The 21145-nt window shown below is 37.1% G+C and overlaps 1 protein-coding gene across 1 annotated transcript in view; it reads right to left on the minus strand.

Moving 5' to 3' along the window:
- Positions 1 to 312: 312 nt before the first annotated feature.
- The window catches only part of LOC107553167 (phosphatidylethanolamine-binding protein 4), a 113949-nt gene continuing 93116 nt past the window's right edge, over positions 313 to 21145 (minus strand). Inside the window, exons 5-7 of the mRNA XM_016235298.1 lie at positions 16352 to 16397; positions 15051 to 15167; positions 313 to 641 (exon numbers count right to left, since the gene is read on the minus strand). Coding sequence (XP_016090784.1) covers positions 550 to 641; positions 15051 to 15167; positions 16352 to 16397 — 255 coding nt within the window. The 3' untranslated portion in view covers positions 313 to 549. The remainder of the gene's footprint in view (positions 642 to 15050; positions 15168 to 16351; positions 16398 to 21145) is intronic.

Genomic DNA, 21145 nt, shown 5'->3' on the forward strand with positions numbered 1-21145 from the left:
GCGATAGCTGCCACATACACTTTGAGCATGCAGGGGGCACGCCCCTTATCCAGCAGCTCTTGCAAAAAGGTTAGCACATGGGACACGTCACATGATATTGGGCCAAAACTTCGTGCAGAACACCAGTTAAGGAAGACCGCCCATTTTAGGCTGTAAAGTCGTCTTATAGATGGCACTCTTGCCTCCAAAATGCCTTCCTAAAATACACTTTGTGGGATAGTTGTTTTCTTACCCATTAATTTTTTACAACATTTTATAAACATGCTGCTCGCATTCAGAAAAAGGAGTCTTGGTATGACTATGACCTTTATTTAGATTTTTATGAACCTGTGAGATAAGTGATATTACGTCAAACACATTCCTACAAGTTACATTTCAGACATAAGGAAACAACACAATTCATCTTTTATTATGGTAGTTTAATATTCACCTAAATATTAATGTGCCTAAATAAATTAATTCTTGATATAATATCAGAATTGGGACAAAAATGAGCCACAGAGTGTGTGAAGGCCAGAGGTCAAAGTTGAGCAGCAGGCTGGAGGTGTCCTAGTCCTTGTGGTTTTGGGTGAGGAACTGAAGTGAAGCCACTGGTCTAGCCAGACCAAACCTCTCAACAAATGCCTGCGGATCCCAGTTACCTAGAAAACCAACAACAAATGCTTTCATTGCTCTTGTGTGTGACTGTATGCTTCCGTCCCACTGTAACATAAACTGGCTACATGAAAATAACAACAACTTTTCTATATGACCCAATCCAACATCCTAAATCAATGAGAAAATCAACACAGGAAAAATATGTGCTCATCAAACTATTTCATGAGCTCTTTCAAACATATGTGCCACAAGATGACAAAAATAATTTTAAAAAATGGTATAATTTAATAATTAATTAAAAGAAAGAATGAATAAATACATACATATTACCATTATATTTGGTTATTATTTCTATAATATGTATATTTATTTATTGCTATATAAAATAAATCAAATTATTATTATTATTCATTTGTTTTTTTAATATTGCTATTGTTTTTATTTATTGATGTATTGTACATAAATAAATCACTAAAACTTATTATTTTTTGTTTTATATTGCTACTGTTATTATTTCTTTATTGCTGTAGATAAACAAATAAATAAACATCATAATATTGTGTTAATTGTTTGTTCCTTTATTGCTGTACATAAAAAAATGAATAAATGAAAAGCATAAATGTAAATACAGCTAAATGCATTAATATTATTATAATTTTTTTACCACAAGATAAAGAAACAACATGAAAAGTGCTTGGCACTGTAATAGCTTTTATACTGATGCAGGCTTTTGTCACAAAACTCAACCCACTGTCATTTTCATCATGTATAACAACCTGTCTCCCTTTTACTATTATCTGTACTTTTCACGAGTTTTCCCGTGACCTGAGCTTCTCCGGCTAAACATTTCAATGTAGTCGTTACAAACGGTAACTGAACGCGTTTAATGGAGAATCTTGTAATGGCGCACGTGTCTCAGGGCCTTGGTGGGCTGTGAATCACTGCGAGCATCTCATCTCTAAATAAAACACACAGCCTGTCACAGTGCTGGAGGTGGCAACATGAGAAAGAATGTTTTGGCAGGACAACCAGATAAATACCAGACGTAACTCCGGCTGCTATGACAATATCACTTCTCCAATTCCGGCAATAACCACATTCCTAAAAGCAAATGTGAAATCACATTTGGAATAAAGCGCCAACAAGCTGCGTCCAAGACTGAAAATGCAAAGTTCTGAATTTGGAGGCTCTTTAATTGTTCTTCTGTGTACATCAAGCAAACTGCAACTGGTGAAATCTTTATAAAACTAGATGAAGTCTATGAGATATTTAGAGATATTTGTAAAACAAATTAATAAATAAAATAATACTTTGCCCCTTCAACCAATCAAAAGTATATTGCAGAAGAAAAGCAAAGCAGCAACAATGCCCATTTAAAATGGCAATTTCTTCCGCTAGCTGTGTGCGAGGCGGAAATGCTGTAGTGGTGAGGAGGGAAACCCCGTCCGTGCACACAGCACAGTGCACCACATCCTGGAAAGATCAAATGTGACTGTGTGTGTGTGTGTGTGCTTGTTTGTATGTTTGAATGCAATTGGGTGTGAGAGTTTGCAAGTGTGATTTTAAAGGAAAATGTCATAGTTGCTTTCCACTGCTTCTTGCGGCTTTATAGCTCACCAGACACTGTCTATGAACAGCTATACGCATTTAACCTTACATTTCTGCATTTAGGCAGACGCTTTTAGCCAAAGCAATGTCAAGGTACAGTATATACACTTTAGCAAGTTTGTTCTCTAGGAATTAAACTCGTGACCACAAAAGTTGGCTGCCTTGCACTTGTGAAAAAGAAGTGTGCTTAAAGGGATGGTTCACCTGAAAATGAAAAAATCTGTCATAATTTACTCGCCTTGAAGTTGTTCCAAACCTGTATGAGTTTGTTTCTTCTGTTGAACATAAAAGAAGATCGCGAATATTACGGTACTGGTAACCACACAATTCTTGGTAGCCATTGATTTCCATAGTATGGAAAAAAGTACTAAGGAAGTCAGTGGGGATCAGAAACTGTTTGGTTACCCACATTCTTCAAAATATAATTCTTCACGTGTGTGTTCAGTAGAAAAAAGAAACCTGTACAGGTTTGGAACAACTTGAGGGTGAGCAAATCATGACAATTTTCATTTTTGAGTGTACTATCACTTTAAAATCGTCAACGTGCACTTGTAGTGTAGTTTAAAAGTATATATATTTTTTTTAGTGGGGATCAGAAACTGTTTGGTTACCCACATTCTTCAAAATATAATTCTTCACGTGTGTGTTCAGTAGAAAAAAGAAACCTGTACAGGTTTGGAACAACTTGAGGGTGAGCAAATCATGACAATTTTAATTTTTGAGTGTACTATCACTTTAAAATCGTCAACGTGCACTTGTAGTGTAGTTTAAAAGTATATATATTTTTTTTAAAAGAAAAAAAAATCTGTACTTGCAGATACAATAATATTAATGAAATAAAAGGCTACTTAAGACTAATAATCTCACATTTTAAATGTGAAATTGTATTAAGCTTTTAAACATACAAGTTTTTAATAGTAATTACATTAAAGTACGGTATATTTTAGTTTACAAACAAATGCTAGTCAGTATATTTAGCAGTTACACCTTAACCATATTTAGTCAAATTATAAACTTACATAAATTATAAACTAAATTATAAACTTACATAAAGATCCTACTTAAGTGGGTCAAAAAACTCTTTTAAGTTCAACTAACTGCCTTCAATGTACATGCAAACTATAATACAGTTTCATTTAATTGTAAATAACATGCAATGTGTCTGAAAACATTACATTCTGTTCACACTTATGGATATTAATTTAAAGTATATTATTTCTGTAACAAGTAGCCTACTATTTTTTTAAGGTATATACAGTGGTGGCCAATATTGTTAGAACACATGACAGATCTGCAAATATTGACCTTTTTTGCCTCTAAAACATGATTTCATTTCATAATGTTCATGAAACATGCAGATGGTTGCTCTGAGCACAGCAAATATCAGATGAAGTGAGTTGTGAATCGTTTTTACCAAATATTAAAGTTAAAAGTGGATATGTCCACCAAATTTGCTCGATGGGGTTGATGTCCGGATTTTGAGGGGCCAGTCCATCATTTTTAATGTTCCAGCAGATTCCTTCCTTCGTAGGTAGTTCTGGCAATAGTTTGTTTAATGGGTATTGTAATGGCCAATTCAACAAAAACAACTGAAACCTCTTAAATATGCCAAGTGTTCCAATAATTTTGGCCACCACTGTATATATATTCTATAACCGTTTTGTGGACTAAAAAAAAGATACAGTAGCATCTTTTGTGTTCTGCTCATGAAAGAAAGTCATACAGGTTTCAAATTGCATAACTAATAGAAATTGATGTAAGTGCTGATTGTGAGAGAGAGAGGTGTGTGTGCATGTGACACGTGTGTTGTGTGTGAAGATGTCAGGTTTCTCTCTAATTGAGTGTTAGAAATGGAGTAAAGTGACCCGGCATTATGAGGTCATGTGACCTCTAGGCCTCTGGACTTGAGAACATGAGGAGATAATGTTCCGCCCCTGCAGATCACGACCCCTGTTTGACCCCACTACAGCCAGGGCATCTCACACACACACACACACACACACACACACCTGTACCTGGCCACTAGCAGACACTCATCTTTAGATGTAACACATAATCACCAGTCCTCATGTAGAGAAGCCTGAGGCTATGCACTTTCTAAAAAAAAAAAAATGCTTATGCAACAGTCCTCCTGAGCAGAATGAAGGCATGTCTAGTCACATTTTAAACATTTTAACACACAAAAATGGCAAAAAGCAATGCAGTGGTCAAAGACATACAAGTTCTGTCACAAAACTCTAGATGGTGCAGGCCGAGGTTCTAACTCGATGTGATATAATCACATCATCATTCACATGGCGCAGCTGATTGGTTTCTTTTCACATAAGCAGCCAATGAGCTTGCTGCTTAACATTCAAATACTTGACTAGTGCTTACTGTAGCAGTTGCAGTGCACTTCAGAAACCCTCCACCTCCCCAGCTCCACCTGTATAGATCTGCTACAGGGTGATTTCATGTATGCTATATATGGGGTTATTTCATATATGTTATATGTTCAGCAGCAGTACTTCTGCATGCTCACAGCAGCATGTCTGTAGCTGTATTAGCAGGAACAAGTCTCGGTACTTGCTCTGCTGCAGCAACGTAGCAGATCTATTCCGCCAAGACCAAACAAGGAGAAAGACTGAAATAGTATTTTCTTGTAAAACATAATCAAGTGCCACTTATTTGTTTGTAGGCGAGTATGGAAAAAAAATACTATGGCTGTCAATGGGGACCAGAAACTGTTTCTCATACTCACTCGAGACATTAAATGTTCAATGTAAGTCTATGGAATTTCTTCACCTGTTTTATCATCTGAAAGGTGAAAATTATAAGTCTGATTGTTTTGAAGAGAAATAGCAAACTTATCCTCAACAACACAGCTGATTTACCGTAACAATGAAGTCTGCAGGACAAAAAATATGCAGGATGAGCTCATACTATCCCTACGTATGAGCAATAGTATGGCAGTGGTAGCAAACATCGCTAATGCAGACAGATCTAGATCAGGAGTACGAGTCTCCACCAACCGGACTGAATCACAACCAGTGAGTCACAACTAAACTATGCCTGGATTACGACAACGTGACATCAGTTCAATCCAGCGAGTAGGCAAGTGTTTGGTTGACCCTGTTTATGCACTGCTATAATAATCGAGACATCATTCAATGTATACAGCTCACAGTTTATTCAGGACTCAAAAATAGGCCGGCGGGAAAGCCCCGATGTAAGCTGTGGTTAACTGGGGAAATAGCCCATCAGTTTTGTCCTCTGGCCTCTGCTGGTATTGGTAACAGTTTGTTGACAGCTCTCACTCGATGTCATCATGGAGTCAAGGGGGCGGAGAGTGTTGGCTAACGCGCTGATTTACAAACGCTCTAAAAATAACGCGCCTCTTTGTGTGTTTGGGTTAATTTCGTCTATTTCCATTCCTCAATCTGTCGACTCATGGAAAACAGAGATAGGAAGTGGGGAGTGATGCGGCACTTTCTTCCTCCACTCAACTCCACCCTTTCTTGTCTGTCTTTTGATTTGCGCAATACAGGAAACGCAGTCTGTAAGCTTGGTAAGATATCTTTGTGTTTCGTGAGGCACACGTAAGGTATGCACTGTTGACAATGCGGCTGGACAGCATTAAGGGAATAGTTCACCCAAAAATGTACTCACCCTAAAGCCATTCAAGATGAGTTTGTTTCCACATTGTAACAGATTTGTAGAAATTGCATCACTTGCTCACCAATGGATGCTCTGGAGTGAATGGGTGCCGTCAGAATGAAAGTCCAAACAGCTGATAAAAACATCACAATAATCCACACCACTCCAGTATATCACGTAATGAGTTCTTGTGAAGTGAAAAGCTGCATGTTTGTAAAAAAACAAATCCATTATTAAGGTTCTTCTCAAATTAAAATTCACCAACCTATATGTTTAGAACCGTTTTGGACAGTTTTTACTTGTAAAAGGTGCTTGATCTGTGCATATTTCTCTCCTGATTTAGACGAGACTGGAGGAAGCAATATTATGTATTATGGAATAGTATTTTAGTAAGCTAAAAATGTCTTAATGATGGGTTTGTTTCTTACAAACACACACAGCTTTTTGCTTCACAATATGTCAATTGATGTGATGTGGGGGTGTGGATTAATTGTGTATTATTGTGATGTTTTTATCAGCTGTTTGGACTCTCATTCTGACGGCACCCATTCACTGCAGAGGATCCATGGATGAGCAAGAGATATAATGCTACATTTATCCAAATCTGAAACAACTCAAACAAACTCACCTACATCTTGGATGGTCTGATTGTAAGTAATTTTCAGCATATTTTCATTTTTCCTTCACTATGATATTAATGCAATATTAATTAATTTAAAATAATACTAATTTAAGGATTTTAGTAATTTTTTATTGGAAAACAATAGAGAAAAAAATCCATATAGAGAAGGCTACTGGGATCAGAACATGTTGCACGTCAAATTGGAGCCTGTATTGGAGCACCACAGGTCTATAGTATATGACAACCACTAGTAACCACTAAATATATTTGTGACTTCATAGAAACTGTTTTTGAATGACTCAAAGGGCAAATATGTTTTATGGTGTAGTTACAGCATCTACCGGCAGGGGCTAATGCTATTTCCAACAGCTTGCTTTATTGTCACCAAAGGAATAAGAACCGCTTTGACATTGGGCAGACTTTTTAATAGGAAGTGGCTGTATAGTGTGTAATATAATGTCAATTATATAGTTCTAATTCTGAATTCTGAATGATATAGTTCTGAAATCCTGAGTTACTGTGCATCACCGCAACCCCCCAGTTTGAAAGTTTAGTTCAGGGTTTATTTTTGTAGTAAAAATGTGTAGTAACATTCCACAATATTACGGTTTTTACTGTATTTTTGATTAAATAAATACAGCCTTGGTGAACATAAGACACGCCTTTTAAAGTGTGTGTGTGTGTGTGTGTGTGTGTGTATGTGTGTGTTTTGTAAACGGGGCTGAAATAAAGAAATTGTGGTATATCTGGTGTGGGCATTACTGAATCTGAAGTCTGCAATACTGACATGCTTGCAGGAGGTGTCTGTCTGTGTGCATTTGTGAGAAAATATTCAGGAGTTCTTGCTAATGTATACAGAGCTAATGCTAATGTATACAGAGATTTGTCGAAAACGAATAACGGTAGCAATCCACTCCAGCACTGCTGACTCTCATCGTCACTTCTCATCAATCTCCATACAAGAAAGCTGTCAAATGAAAAAGACTAGCTATATTCTGCACTTGCGTAGCATTTTATTACCCAATTATAACATTACACTAAAGAAAACATTTTTTCACTCAGAAACTGCTAGTAAATTTCACAATTAATTCTAACGATTGTTGAATTAAATGTGAAATTAGTAGAAACACTGAAACATACTTTAAACTTTAAAAAAAATAACCTTTTACAGTATAGTCAAGGCTCTTTGAACCTAAAACATTTGTTATTTAGTCTTACATTACCAATTTCCATCATTCAATACATTTAAATATACTTTTAAGAAACCGTTTTTGAATGGCTGTCAAAGAGAAACTAAGTTTTATGGTGTAGTTACAGCATCTACCAGCAGGGGCTAATGCTCTTCCTAACAGCTTGCTTTATTTTCACCGAATGAATAAGAAATAAATGGGAAACCCGCATGCACAGGTCGTGTGTGGCGTGGCAGGTGTTGTTGGACTGTATGGTGAAGCTGCGTCGCACCCTGGTCAAGGAGGTTTTGATTAATGACTGAATCAGTTAGTGGGAGGAAGACTCATGTGGGTCCATTACTACACTGCAGCGCTGCTAATGGCTTCAATTACAGCCCAGTAACCAGTGCTGAGCTCACACATTTCTGTTCAAGTGGACTACGAGGCGGTTTCTCTCCGGAGTCTCGATGAAAGCGCATGTGTCCTGTAGAACTGAGCAAAGGAGGAAAATGGTAATTAATTAGCCAAACGTCCAGTTACAGTTACATATCTCATCTCCGTGGGACTTCTAGGACAGAATCACACTTTTATGACTAGATGTACACATCAAAACTCAATGGTCAAAACATTCATCTGTACTCATGTTAAATGGCACGAGGTGGAGTCAAAATGTTCTTCGGCTTCCTTAACGTGGGCTGTTTCGCCATCGATTTGTAAGTGAGATGCAAAATGCGTGTTCACATTTACTCTAGAACTACAACATGAGGACAGGAGAGCTGTCAATCAATAAATGGGAAAAAAGTAACTTTATTAAAAAGTAAAATTAAAAGTAATGTGTTACTTTCCTAGTTACTTGAAAAAGTAATCTGATTACATAACTCGCGTTACTTGTAATGCGTTACCCCCAACACTATTCAAAACAACAATAGTATACTAAATAAAAATAAACATTAATTTAGCTCTTCTTCACATGTACAGTAAGTAGACTTATTTTTAAACAATTATTATGCCATGACACCTCAAAATGAACAGCTGTGCGTCATTTTAAAATAATAGCACCAAATACTTAAACAGTTCATAATCTTTCAATTCACAACTCGTGTTACAGACTCACAGGTAAAGCATCTGAATGAAAGCAGGGCTCCCACACACTCAATGCTGAGAGAGACAGTAAAAATATCCCTCTCTGAGACAACTACACATGCAACGTGTGTGTGTGTGGGCAGCGTGAGTGAGTGAGTGTGTGTGGGTGGGGGGTTGTTTAGGGAGAGTACAAAGCAGTGGGTTGTACGCCCTGTGTTTGAGTCTGAAGGCCAGCATGTAAACGTGTGTATGACGCCTGGTGCCAGCTGGCAGCTCAGGACGCCGGGCCCTACGTGCCCATTTGCCACCTCCGCTTGGCTTGACCCGTGGCCTGTGAAACCCCTGGCACAGAGACGGCCATTGAGAAGAATACGGGACGCAGAGGAGGCGTGGGGATTCCCCACCAACACACATCTCTCATGCCCACTGCCGCCCGCATGCCACCCATCGCCAATTGTGTAACAACCAGCTGTCACTGTCCTTTGCGTGACCCACGTTTCTCTTCCAACCCACACACACAAACACACAGCCGAGGCCGAACGACAGGCATGAAGCGCACCTCTCCCTGTATGCTTGAAGATCAAAGCCCAGGCTGAAATTGAGTTGAGCTCAGCGTCAGGGGAAATGGAGAATCACCATTAGAGCGCTGTGTGTCGAGCGAAGAGTCGGGGAAGTGGAAAATGATCATTAGATGTCTCCACACCCACAGTCAAATGCTCCAAACCCTCCAATTAGATCAATTAGTCAATGAATGTCAGCAGAACATGAGAGATGGGGACCGGTTACAGGCCACACACAAATCAAACTCACGTTATGTAGACAGGACCACCATATGGACGCAGATGCGCTCGGTTATTAGTGGAGTTTGTTCATGCAAGCTTCACTTTTACTAGTCATTTATTTATATAGCGCTTTATACAATACAGATTGTTCTGAAGCAGCTTCACAGTAATGAACAGTAAAATAGGGTATCCCTTTAGTTTAAGGACCAAATCTCACTATTAAGTAGTTGCTTATTATTACTAGCATATTGGCTGTTTATTAGTATTTATAGAGCACATATTAATGCCTTATTCTACATGACCATATTTTAGATAGCTTAATCCTACCCCATACCTAAACTTAACAACTACCTTACTAACTATTAATAAGCAACAAATTATAGTTTGAGGCAAGAGTTGTAGTAGTTAATAGTTAGTTAATAGTGAGAATTGTACGTTAAAATAAAGTGTGAGGTGGGGGGGTGGGACGCAAGAGGGGGCAGATATCGTTAGTCGTGGAATCCATGGCCCGCTGCAATTTGGAGCGTTGGTCACACTTTATTTTAGGGTCCAATTCTCGCTATTAACAAACTATGAACTACGACTTTTGCTTCAATAAACTCCTAATTTGCTGTTTATTAATAGTTAGTATGGTAGTTGCTAAGTTTATGTACTGTAGAATATGGTCATGCAGAATATGTGCTTTATAAGTACTAATAAACAGGCAATATGTTGATAATAGGCATGTTAATAAGCAACTTAATACTGCGAATTGGTCCCTATACTAAAGTGATACTGGAGAGTTTAGCCAAGCACTGGCCCAGTTCTATGGGGGTGTTAGAGTGTGCTAAATACCCTCAAATGAAAGCAAACGCACCCTTGGTTGAAGATCTGGCAAACTATCCAGTGTGTATTTGTGTTTGCGCTCTGGAGAGCATCAAAAGTTACTATTTACAACATGTTTTTGCAGCGTTGAGCATTGTAGCCAATCACAGACATATGTGTTGATTTCTTGTATGCAATGACCGATTAGAGGTGTGTTAGTTGATCAGAATTCACTCATCACTGAAATCACCAGAGTTTTTGTTTAGTACGGTAATTTAATTCTGGAACCGTGCCTGGCCAAGCCTCCACAGACAGTGCATGTTCAGAGCGAGATCCAGTTCAAGGACCAAAAACGTGTAATCTACTGAGATCGGGCTATATCAACCAGTAATTTAATTTCCAGCACTTTATGACTGGCTTGAATATAGTTCCACAACTGATAGTTTTTTCTTCTTCTTCTTTACATGTTTCATGTTTGGTGTAGATGAGTCCAAAACAGACATTGCATCGGCATTCAAATCAGCAGCAAGAGTCAAAACTAGTCCACAGTTTAGTAAACATTGGCAAGTTATTCTTGATCGTGCTGTATTGACTGCTTTGGTGCGGTGCAATAAGGTAGAACTTTGTTTTGATACTTGTATTCATAAAGACTTTTTGAGAAAGAAATTGTGCATTTGTACGGCATTCAAATCAGCAGCAAGAGTCAAAACTAGTCCACAGTTTAGTAAACATTGGCAACCTCTTTAAGTTATTCTTGATCGTGCTGTATTGACTGCTTTGGTGCGGTGCAATAAGGTAGAACTTTGTTTTGATACTTGTATTCATAAAGACTTTTTGAGAAAGAAATTGTGCATTTGTTTTCTCTAAATGTTAAATGTTGCCCATGTTGGCAGCTAACAGTTGAAATGGGTACTTTAGTCCAAGTTCAAAATATTGGAGAGAGTTGTTTCTCCTGCCCCTCCTCCTCAGAGGATATTGGTTGCCAGATTTAGGACAAGAAACATGAACAAATTCAATTGACAAAAGTAGGCAACAAGCCTCAAATTTTAAGTTAATGAGGTGTTTTAATCCCTGTTTTAATATTCCTCTGGTCATACAGATTTTTAGACAGATGCCGAGGCTTTTTAGGTCAGGTAGAATTTGCAATCTCTGACCCAGTTAGTTTACTGGCTACCATGTCAGCATTACGCTGTATTTTCCACCAACTTGCAACTCAGGGTGTTGAAATACTATTGGTTAAACTGGCAGTGGGCGGAGTCACACAGACTAAAACAAAAACAGACATTCCGACACGGAACGCACACTTCAAAGTAGAATAACTGGCTGTAGCATTGTTTATCAGAGAAACAAGTATGCGAACTTAACATGTTTCCTAAATATCTGCAAACACATTATGGTATTTTTTATGCTTTAGTACTGACAAAACAATTACTTACAGCACCTTTAACCCAGAGTTTATAAATGTACAGTGTGAAACGCCATCTTATTCCATTATACACACGAATAACTGTTATCCCCATGTAAATTATGAGCAGAGAGCTTTTGCTTCATGTTTCACACTGCTCATAATTTACCTGGGGTTAACCATTTAGAATGACGCAGGGTTAACTATATTAAGTTTAAATAATCTGTATGTGTGCTATGAACATGACTCATACCTCAAATCATGTGGCTTGTTTGAGAAGGTGTGATATTTTAAGAAATCAGCTGATATTTTTGCCTAGCAGACGAAACTTAGAAAAACTTTTACTTTCAACTTGTTTAAAGAAGCCACAACTCTTCTGACTTGAGCCAGTAAGGAACTGCCTTCTAGAACAGCCTAGCAACCACCCACGAGTTTAGAACCATTCATATTTTCTGCAAACATCTAGTTAAATATTTTTTTGACATCACACACAAGTCCTTCTACTCAAAAATGATTAATTATATAATCTCTGGTAGATTGCAGACAAAATCAAAGGAGTATTATTATTGTTAGTATGCATTATGGATGAAGAGGGATTGTAATATCTCCTGATTTAACTTTTTAGGGCTGATACAAAAAGACTGTTGCAGCAATTTGATCAGAATACAATAGATCACAGGAAATGACTGGAGGGGTCCGCTGATGACATCATTTTGGCCTGATCAGAGCCAATGAAAAATACTAATGAGAAAATGATTAGGAAATCAAATTAGACATCAAGATAACAATATATGTTTTGGCAAAGTCAGATGTGATTTCAGACGGGATTAGAACAAGAGCTGGACAAAAATCATTATTTGTTTGCGTATTTTAGTTTAAAATAATGTAATACTACAAATTACTTTTAATAAAACATTTTAAAGAGGCCAATGCTTTGAGTCAAGACTCCTCTGTCATATTAAGATGACTTCCAGTCTGCATCATGTCCTGATCCTGTTAGAGATACTGTGTGTAATAAAGGCCAAACGGCCATAAAACAAAATGGCCTAGCAGTTAGCATGTGCACAAACACATGAAGCTTCAGTGCTCATGTGAGCAAAACAAGTTCAATTCCATCTTACAATGTTTACGCTTGCTTTACAAATCATTTTCTGTCCTCTCCACTTTCTCTGCTATAAAAGAAGCAAAAGTCAAACTGAAAACAAGAGTTAATGGAAATAAGCCTTTGGCTTTATTGTGTTTGTCTATCCTCAACACAGTTTATTTATTGATTTTAAATGTCTGATTGTCTTTTTCTTGTACATTTTTGGAAAAAAAAAACCTAATTCAATCCAATTAAATAAAAAAATAATATAAGACAAAACTTTATGAAATTAATTAACTGATTACTGAGCCAATAACAGGGAAACAGAGACATGTCAAGGTTTAGTCATATCCAGAGGACTTTTATTCTTTTCTTTCTCTGCACAGTGAAGGTAAAACACTGAAATCAAAAATCAGACAAAGACAAAAGCTGTAACTGTAACGCTGTATCATAACCACAAGTGACTCTATAAAGATTAAATCAATAAAAGTCATCTCTTACAAGTGAATCTGTGTTTTGCAAATTTCTGTCGATAAACTAGTATTTCTGCTGTGTAATGCTGTCAAATTCAATTTTGAATTTTTTAAATGTTTTAATTTTTATAAGTCTTGAGTTTTTTCCCTAAGTATTGCGAGAAGAAAATGTCTGAAGTATAATTGTTACCCTCAGAATTCATAAATATGAATCTATCTATCTATCTATCTATCTATCTATCTATCTATCTATCTATCTATCTATCTATCTATCTATCTATCTATCTATCTATCATTTCATCCATCCATCCATCTTTCCATCCTTCCATCCATCCATCCATCCATCTTTCCATCTTTCCATCCATCCATCCATCTTTCCATCCTTCCATCCATCTTTCCATCCATCCATCCATCCTTCCATCCATCCATCCATCTATCCATCCATCCATCCATCTATCCATCCATCTTTCCATCCATCTTTCCATCCTTCCATCCATCTTTCCATCCATTCATCCATCCTTCCATCATCTATCCATCCATCTTTCCATCCATCCATCCATCCATCCATCCATCCATCTTTCCATCCATCCATCCATCCATCCATCCATCCGTCCATTCATTCATCCATCCATCCAGCCATCCATCCATCCATCATGGCAGAAGTGGAAGGGCAGGTGTATTGTGCTGGATACACACTGTAACACAGTTCCTAAAGCAGACACACCAAATGCATTTACATTTCCCTGATTAAATTGACTCACTTAAGTCCGATAAGCTTTGGAAACTGTCTTGGCCCTCAAAGATCAAACACTTCCTATAATTCATAAGGCCATCTGTACAGGAAGCCACATAGACAGCTGAAACCTACAGAACCTTTCAGTAGGTACAGAGACCAATGGAAAAGCTTAATTAGCAATAAAGAAAACTAGTTCAAGCAGTGGCTGGTACAAGTACTGAATGTGACAAATAGTGTCATTGGACAAATGCGACTTAATGTAATTTACTGTTTTTGTAGCGAGATGTTTGCTGTCATCAGGATATGGTCATCATGTACCGTATAACAAGAGAAGAATCACTCGATTATGTCAGTCATGAAAGCAGGTCACAGTCTCTGTAAGTATGTGAAGTGTGATTTTTGTTGTTGTTGAGAAAAGCAGTATGATACATATAATAATAATAATAATAATAGTCTGTGATGTGCAGAAATGTAACTGGTAAGAATATATTAGTGTGTGTATTTAGTCTTCAGTATTATTGGCACTTCACCTCTTTTATGCGATCAATCATTCAAATATAAATGTTAAATTACAGGGCAATTACATAAAATATAAATTAGAGGGAAATGTCAATGTCTTGCTCTGCGGTATTTGTCATTTCATGTCGAGATGTCAATTACAAGCTATGCTGTATGGCAAGACCGATATTTTCAGGAAAATCAAAAATAGGTGGTCTCACAGTATGCAAGTGTGTGTGTGTGTGTGTTTTAGACATGTCTTTCAAGTGCTAAAGGGATAGTTCACCCAAAAATCTAAACCTATGTGAACTTTTTTTTTCTTCTGAACACAAAGCAGAAATTTAGCACAATGTTCATGCGGCTACTGTACGTTCCATAAAATTAAGTCATCTGGCTGTCAAGCTCCAAAAAAGCACCATAAAATTCGGACATCATTTTTGTGTATTACTATATAAGTGAAGGTCTGAATGACTTGAGGGTGAGTAAATAACCCCATACTTTTTGGGTGAACTATCACTTTAAAATGCATAACTGTCTGTGTGTGTGTGATTACCCCGTGAGCTGTTCTCCTGTGGGCTGAGGGACAGGCTCTGGCCTTCAGGCTGCTCAAATATAAGGAACTGGTAGCGGTGGAGTCCAGTGCCTTGGGGTGGAGTGGGACGGGTGTATGCTAAAGACAAAGAACAAGCACAAATCCCTTTTAGAGCTCCTACAGAGTATTCATTTAATTGTCACCTACTGGAATCTATTTTCAAATGTTTTATGTCACAGAAAAATAGACTGAAGACTGCTTGTCCACCACATGCTGCAGTAGGGTGTTTTTTGGGTGGTTACTAGAGCACACCCACCCAGCCTCAGATGGCACACCTCTCAGACGTACACCCAAAGTCTGCTCACTGCTCATCTGATGCACACTTCACATTTATTCTGTATACTTTAATCTGATTGGGTGGTTTTACACAACATTAGGGATTAAGGGCAAATAGGCTTTTAATTAATCCACCCACCAGGTTGATACAACAAGCACTTTTAAATAGGAAATACTTGCAGGATTTGCCAAAGTTTAGAGGCATCACATTTTTTTAAAAATGTTTTTGAAAGAAGTCTATTATGCTTACCAAGATTGCATTTATTTGATCAAAAATACAGTAAAAACAGTTATATTGTGAAATATTATTACAATTCAAAATAACTGGTTTCCATTTGAATATATTTTAAAAATGTATTTTATTCCTGTGATGCAAAGCTGAATTTTCAGCATCATTAATCCAGTCACATGATCCTTCAGAAATCAAAATACGCTGATTTGGAAACATTTCTTTTTTTTTTTTTGTCTTCTCAGGATATTTTGGTGAACAGAAAGTCCAACTTTATTTGAAAAAGAAATATTTTATAACAATGTAAAAGTCTTTACTGTTACTTTTGATACATTCAATGCATCTTTACTGAATAAAAGTTAGTATTCATTTCTTAAAAAAAAAGAAAAAAAGACAGAAATTCTGATCAAAACACATCTGACAACTTTTTTTTCTGCACACACTTTAGAGTTTTAATTATAAATATTGTTTACTTTTATCAGTCTATTATTGTTGAATGATGGATTACTGCTAATCCCGCCCCTAAGTGGTATGCAAACTCAAAACAAACTGTGATTGGTCACTTAATATGTCAGTCAGACGGTCTCTTCTCGTCTGAGTGGGCGGTTCTTGGCCAGAAAGTGCTGCATAGTGGATCTGACTTTTTGCCATCTAGTCAAAGGTCTGGCTACACAATACTAAAAGATCCCAAGTTTAATATTTAAGATCAGAGGTTAGATTAACTCCAAATGTGCATATTTACGCAGAAGAAACTCACCGGATAGTTCAACAGCGCTGACGTCTCCTCTCTGTAGTGCTTCCCCCTGCAGAAAGACACATGAGAGAAACAGAGTGCTTATAAAGTAGACACTGCTGCACATGCACCATTGTCTCATGTTCATTGCTTCTGTAAGAAAACAATGAGAGCCCGGGGACATGTTGTGATTTTCTCCTTCATTCATCACCGAGGGCCACGCAGCTTAACTGCGGCTCAGACCCTCCAGGAGCCTCACCTCACCCGGCTTAAAGGTGTCGATGACGGGATCCGCCATATTTAATATCCTCAGACAAAGCCAATTCCCAGGCAAATTAAGTGAGTGATTGGATCTCAGAATAGCAAATTCCCATATTATTAATTGTATATTAAGTTTTCCGTTGCCTAGGAACAGAGATTCACACTGTGCTTTCTATGAGTTGAGTTTTTTCTCCTCCCCCAAAGGGCTCTCCTATATTTGTCCTGTTTAAACCCATATCCTCAAGCCGCGCAGTTTTCACTGTAAATAGCCCACTGGAATGTTTGCCTAATGGATCTGATTCCTCTGTGCCGAGGCTGTAGATTACAGTAGTTTAGACCGCTATGCTTCCGATAGAAGCTATAAAAGCTATAAAAAGATGGAAAGCACAATGGAATATACTGAGAATGTGCTCAAAACCTATTTTAAATGGGAAGTCCCCGCTGATAAATGCCTAGCATGGTTTGTCAGAGTGTCAGCAGTCTGTTATTGTCAATCAAGCAGACCCTGTCATTGAAACGCACTGCTCTCTATCGCCCCCTCCAGGATTATGGAGGAACTGCAGAGACAGGGCTCGCCTTTTACTTCAGGCGGGTCAGGGATGCCATAAATTGGGCGTAACACTGTGCTTTTCTGCTGTCATTTCACATCGTAATTCATTAATGTGGGCCAATTAATTAAACATTATGAAATAGTATTTTTTTTAAAAAGCAAACATAACATTTTAGGTGCTTCAGGTGTCTCATGTGAATAACACAGTAAAAGATTAGTCAAAAATATAAAAAACTCTTTAAAACTTTATTTAACAAAGTTTGGCTCATTAAGATTTAATGTCAATGCAATTTACTTCTGTATTTTGACATTTACATGTAAAAAAAAAAAACAGAAAAATTAGGATATACTAGATTTGATCAACGGACTGGATGGTAAAGTGGTGTCTACATGACAGGTAATTCAAGGTTTACTCATAAGCAGAGTAAGCTATTATAGTTTGATCAAAGATTATGAACACTTCTTTCCCTGCATGCTGCAATAACATGCACTAATGATTCATGCACAGTGAGACCAGACATGTGTTTTGATAAAGTAAACCGCATCAATTTTTATATTATGTTGACTTTAAATATCTCTTACGAGAAAAACTTGGCCAAGAAAAGCAGCAAATAGAATATCATAAAAATACTTACATAAATATATAAAATTACATCACATAATTATAGAGTCCACAAATGAACCGAGAGCAATTACATCTCGAGCTTTAAGGATAAGTATGACAGATGTAGTGCAAACCAGGGTTATTACAGGTAACTAGAAAAAAAAGTTAACTGAAAATAAAATACATATATATATTTATTATAATTATATTTATATATAAAATATATGTATAAAAACAACTTTGAGAATTCTTATTTTGTTACTAGAAATAAAAATAAATAAATGTTAACTAAATGTGAAAATAAAATGCACGCACACACACACACACACACACACACACACAGGTTTGTTTTTACGGTTTATGGGGACTCTCCATAGGTGTAATGGTTTTTATACTGTACAGACCGTATATTCTATTGCCCTACACCAACCCTACCCCTAAACCTACCCCTTACAGGAGACTTTCTGCAGTTTTAGATTAAAAAAAAACTCATTCTGAATTATTTATAAGCCTTTTGAATTACGGGGACACTGAAAATGTCCTCATAAATCACCTATGTCATACCCATGTTATTATACAAATTTGTGTCCTCATAAACCACATAAACATGCACACACACACACACACACAATTAAAAAATATATATATCTTTTTTTTCATTTAGATTAACTTTTGTACTAAAATAACACAAACTAAAATACAAATGTATAAACTATACAGGCAATAAAAACAATACAAAAATGAATGGAGATCAAAAATAAAAAAAATGTAGAAATAAAAATGACAAAAAACAAGCAAAAAATTACTAAACCTTAAAATGAAAATCTAAAAATAAAGACTAATTCTAGTAATAATAAAATAATACTGTATAATAATAATAATTATATGTCGGTACTGAAGTAGCACTGATACATACGCTTATACTACATCTAACTACATCTGAACATAAATATGAGTTGTATATATATTGCATCTAGTTATGAATGCAAATGAAGGTCACTATGCAGCACGTGTAAGGTGACATGCTGCATAGTGACCTTCAGGAAATGAGACATGGTGTGAAAACAGCGTCAAAGACAATGAACTTCACAAAGTCACTTTGCTTCATTTGCAACAATTAGATTCAAAGCAAGAAGCGGCTTTATTTAGAAATCCCGAAGAGTATCGCTGCCTCGTGTTCTTGAGCGCCGTCGTCATGGCAACAGGTCATCAACAGTGCTGGGAGGATGAAGCGCTCGTTTTGCTTTCCCACTTGATCTGCTTCAAATATTCTCACTCGCCCCATTACAGAAAATCAGCGCTCCTTTGTGCTGATATATTTTGGGCAGAGTGATAATCACACTTCGCAAATAAGCATAGAATTATTAAACATCAGTGAACTGATGGGCATATTGCACACAGATGGCAAAATACTACATTACTAGCACGTAGAGCCATTTTAGGATGCCAAACATCATTAAAAACCTGTTGCATTATAACGCTCGAAGAGCACAATCTCTGGGGATGTTTGAGACTCTGAAATGGGACCCAGAATGTGCTTGAGCCTCACACCAGTGCAGTGGGAGGGAAAAGAGTCAGACCTATTTTTCATGACATTTACACCTGGAGGACCAGCATGCACTGAGAGACGCGATGTAGGAGGAACTGCAAATGCAGACAAGTTTATTGAGGAATTCAGATCAACTCTACTGTCAATTTTCATCAAATGTTGAGAGCTTAGATTGGACTTTTCTTCAACAAAATATGACAAACTTGAATGCTCCAAGGACTAGACAGGATAAAAATTCTGTCATTTGAGCACCCACGTCATTACAAACATATATGAATCTTTTTCTTGTGAGAAACCGAACAAGTGAATATTTGAAGAATGTCCTAGCTGCTTTTTTCCATGAGAACAAAAATGCAGCATGTAAGTATCCAAAAAGTGGTCCATTTGACATACAGTACTGATATTTCAAGATAGTCAAATCACTTTTGGTGCTTTTTTTGTTTTTGTATCATTTCAGACCACTTCAGTCCCCATTCACTTTCATTATATAGAAATCAACAACCAGAACATTCGTACATTTTTTTTCATTTTGTGTTCCAGAGAAAAAGTAAGTCATACAGGTTTGCGAGTATGCAGACGAACGAATTATGACAATTATGCAATTTATTTATTTCAAGACAAGACACTAGAGGTGAATATAGACTACAGAAATCATCATACTTCCGCGGATGATTAATCACAGTACATTAAGACATATTACAAGTTTTCTGAGATGTTATCCTTAATCATGCAAATGAGGCATTGTCTAATTAAACACAAAATAATTTGCATAATTTGAATATTAGATAAAGCCATGTTCAAACTTCTTGTTTCATTCTGTTGACATATTAAAGGTTTTTTACACAGGGGATTTTGGATAACTTTTAATAATGATTTCTAACTTTTTTTATCACTCCACAAATCAGAAAATATGGTCATAGAAAATACATTTTCAGCACACACACACACACAGAGAGAGAGAGACACACACACACACACACAGAGAGCGAGAGAGAGAGAGACACACACACACACACAGAGACAGAGAGAGACACACACACACACACACACACACACACAGAGACACACACACACACACACACACACACACCCTGTTTTATGTATGTACATATATAATCATTTTGAGAAAATGGTCTCTAAAGATTTGTACTGTAACTGAAACCTAAAGATGCAAATAGGTAAAGTGTAATAAAACAAACACCTTGTATGTGTATTTTGAAGGTTTTCTTTCCGGTTGTCAGAAAACAGACAAGTTATGAATAAGCAAAATAGGCCAAAATCTGTGCATGAAAAAACAAAGGTTTCGCATGTATTGTCTTACTTTTAAAGTATTGATACACGGGGGAAGATTCAATTAATAGGATACACATTTGATCTGGAATGAAACTATAATGTGAATCCAGTGGCAGTGTGTGAATGTTTCAAATAAAAGCCATTCATACAGAGAAGAGTTGACGCAGAGAACACAAGATAACACCCCTACACAAACACGAGCGTAAACGCATCCTCAAAATAACAGTGATTCTGAATCCAAATAACAGCCATTCTGAACAAAGCTGATGACTTAACAAATCGGTAAACAGCGGCTCTACTTCAGTCAGTAAGGGTTTTTCAGAGTCACGTGGCCATCTTTGAGGGCTCTTACAATTCTCCACAGCTAAGCAACACAAAAGCACATCACCAGTTTGTGAACAAAAAGGGTTATGCACACACATATTCAACGAGCAGCGGGGCACTGGGGCAGCCGTCTTACTCCCGATCCTCTGTTCTGCCTTCACTGTGGCTAGCATGTGGTTCACAGGTTGTAAACCCGGTTGAGGAGAGGGTTTTTATTCAAACGGTGAGGGCAACAGT

This window comes from Sinocyclocheilus grahami, unplaced genomic scaffold (genome assembly GCF_001515645.1).
Source record: "Sinocyclocheilus grahami isolate Dianchi unplaced genomic scaffold, SAMN03320097.WGS_v1.1 scaffold465.1, whole genome shotgun sequence".
NCBI classification, from domain to species: domain Eukaryota; kingdom Metazoa; phylum Chordata; class Actinopteri; order Cypriniformes; family Cyprinidae; genus Sinocyclocheilus; species Sinocyclocheilus grahami.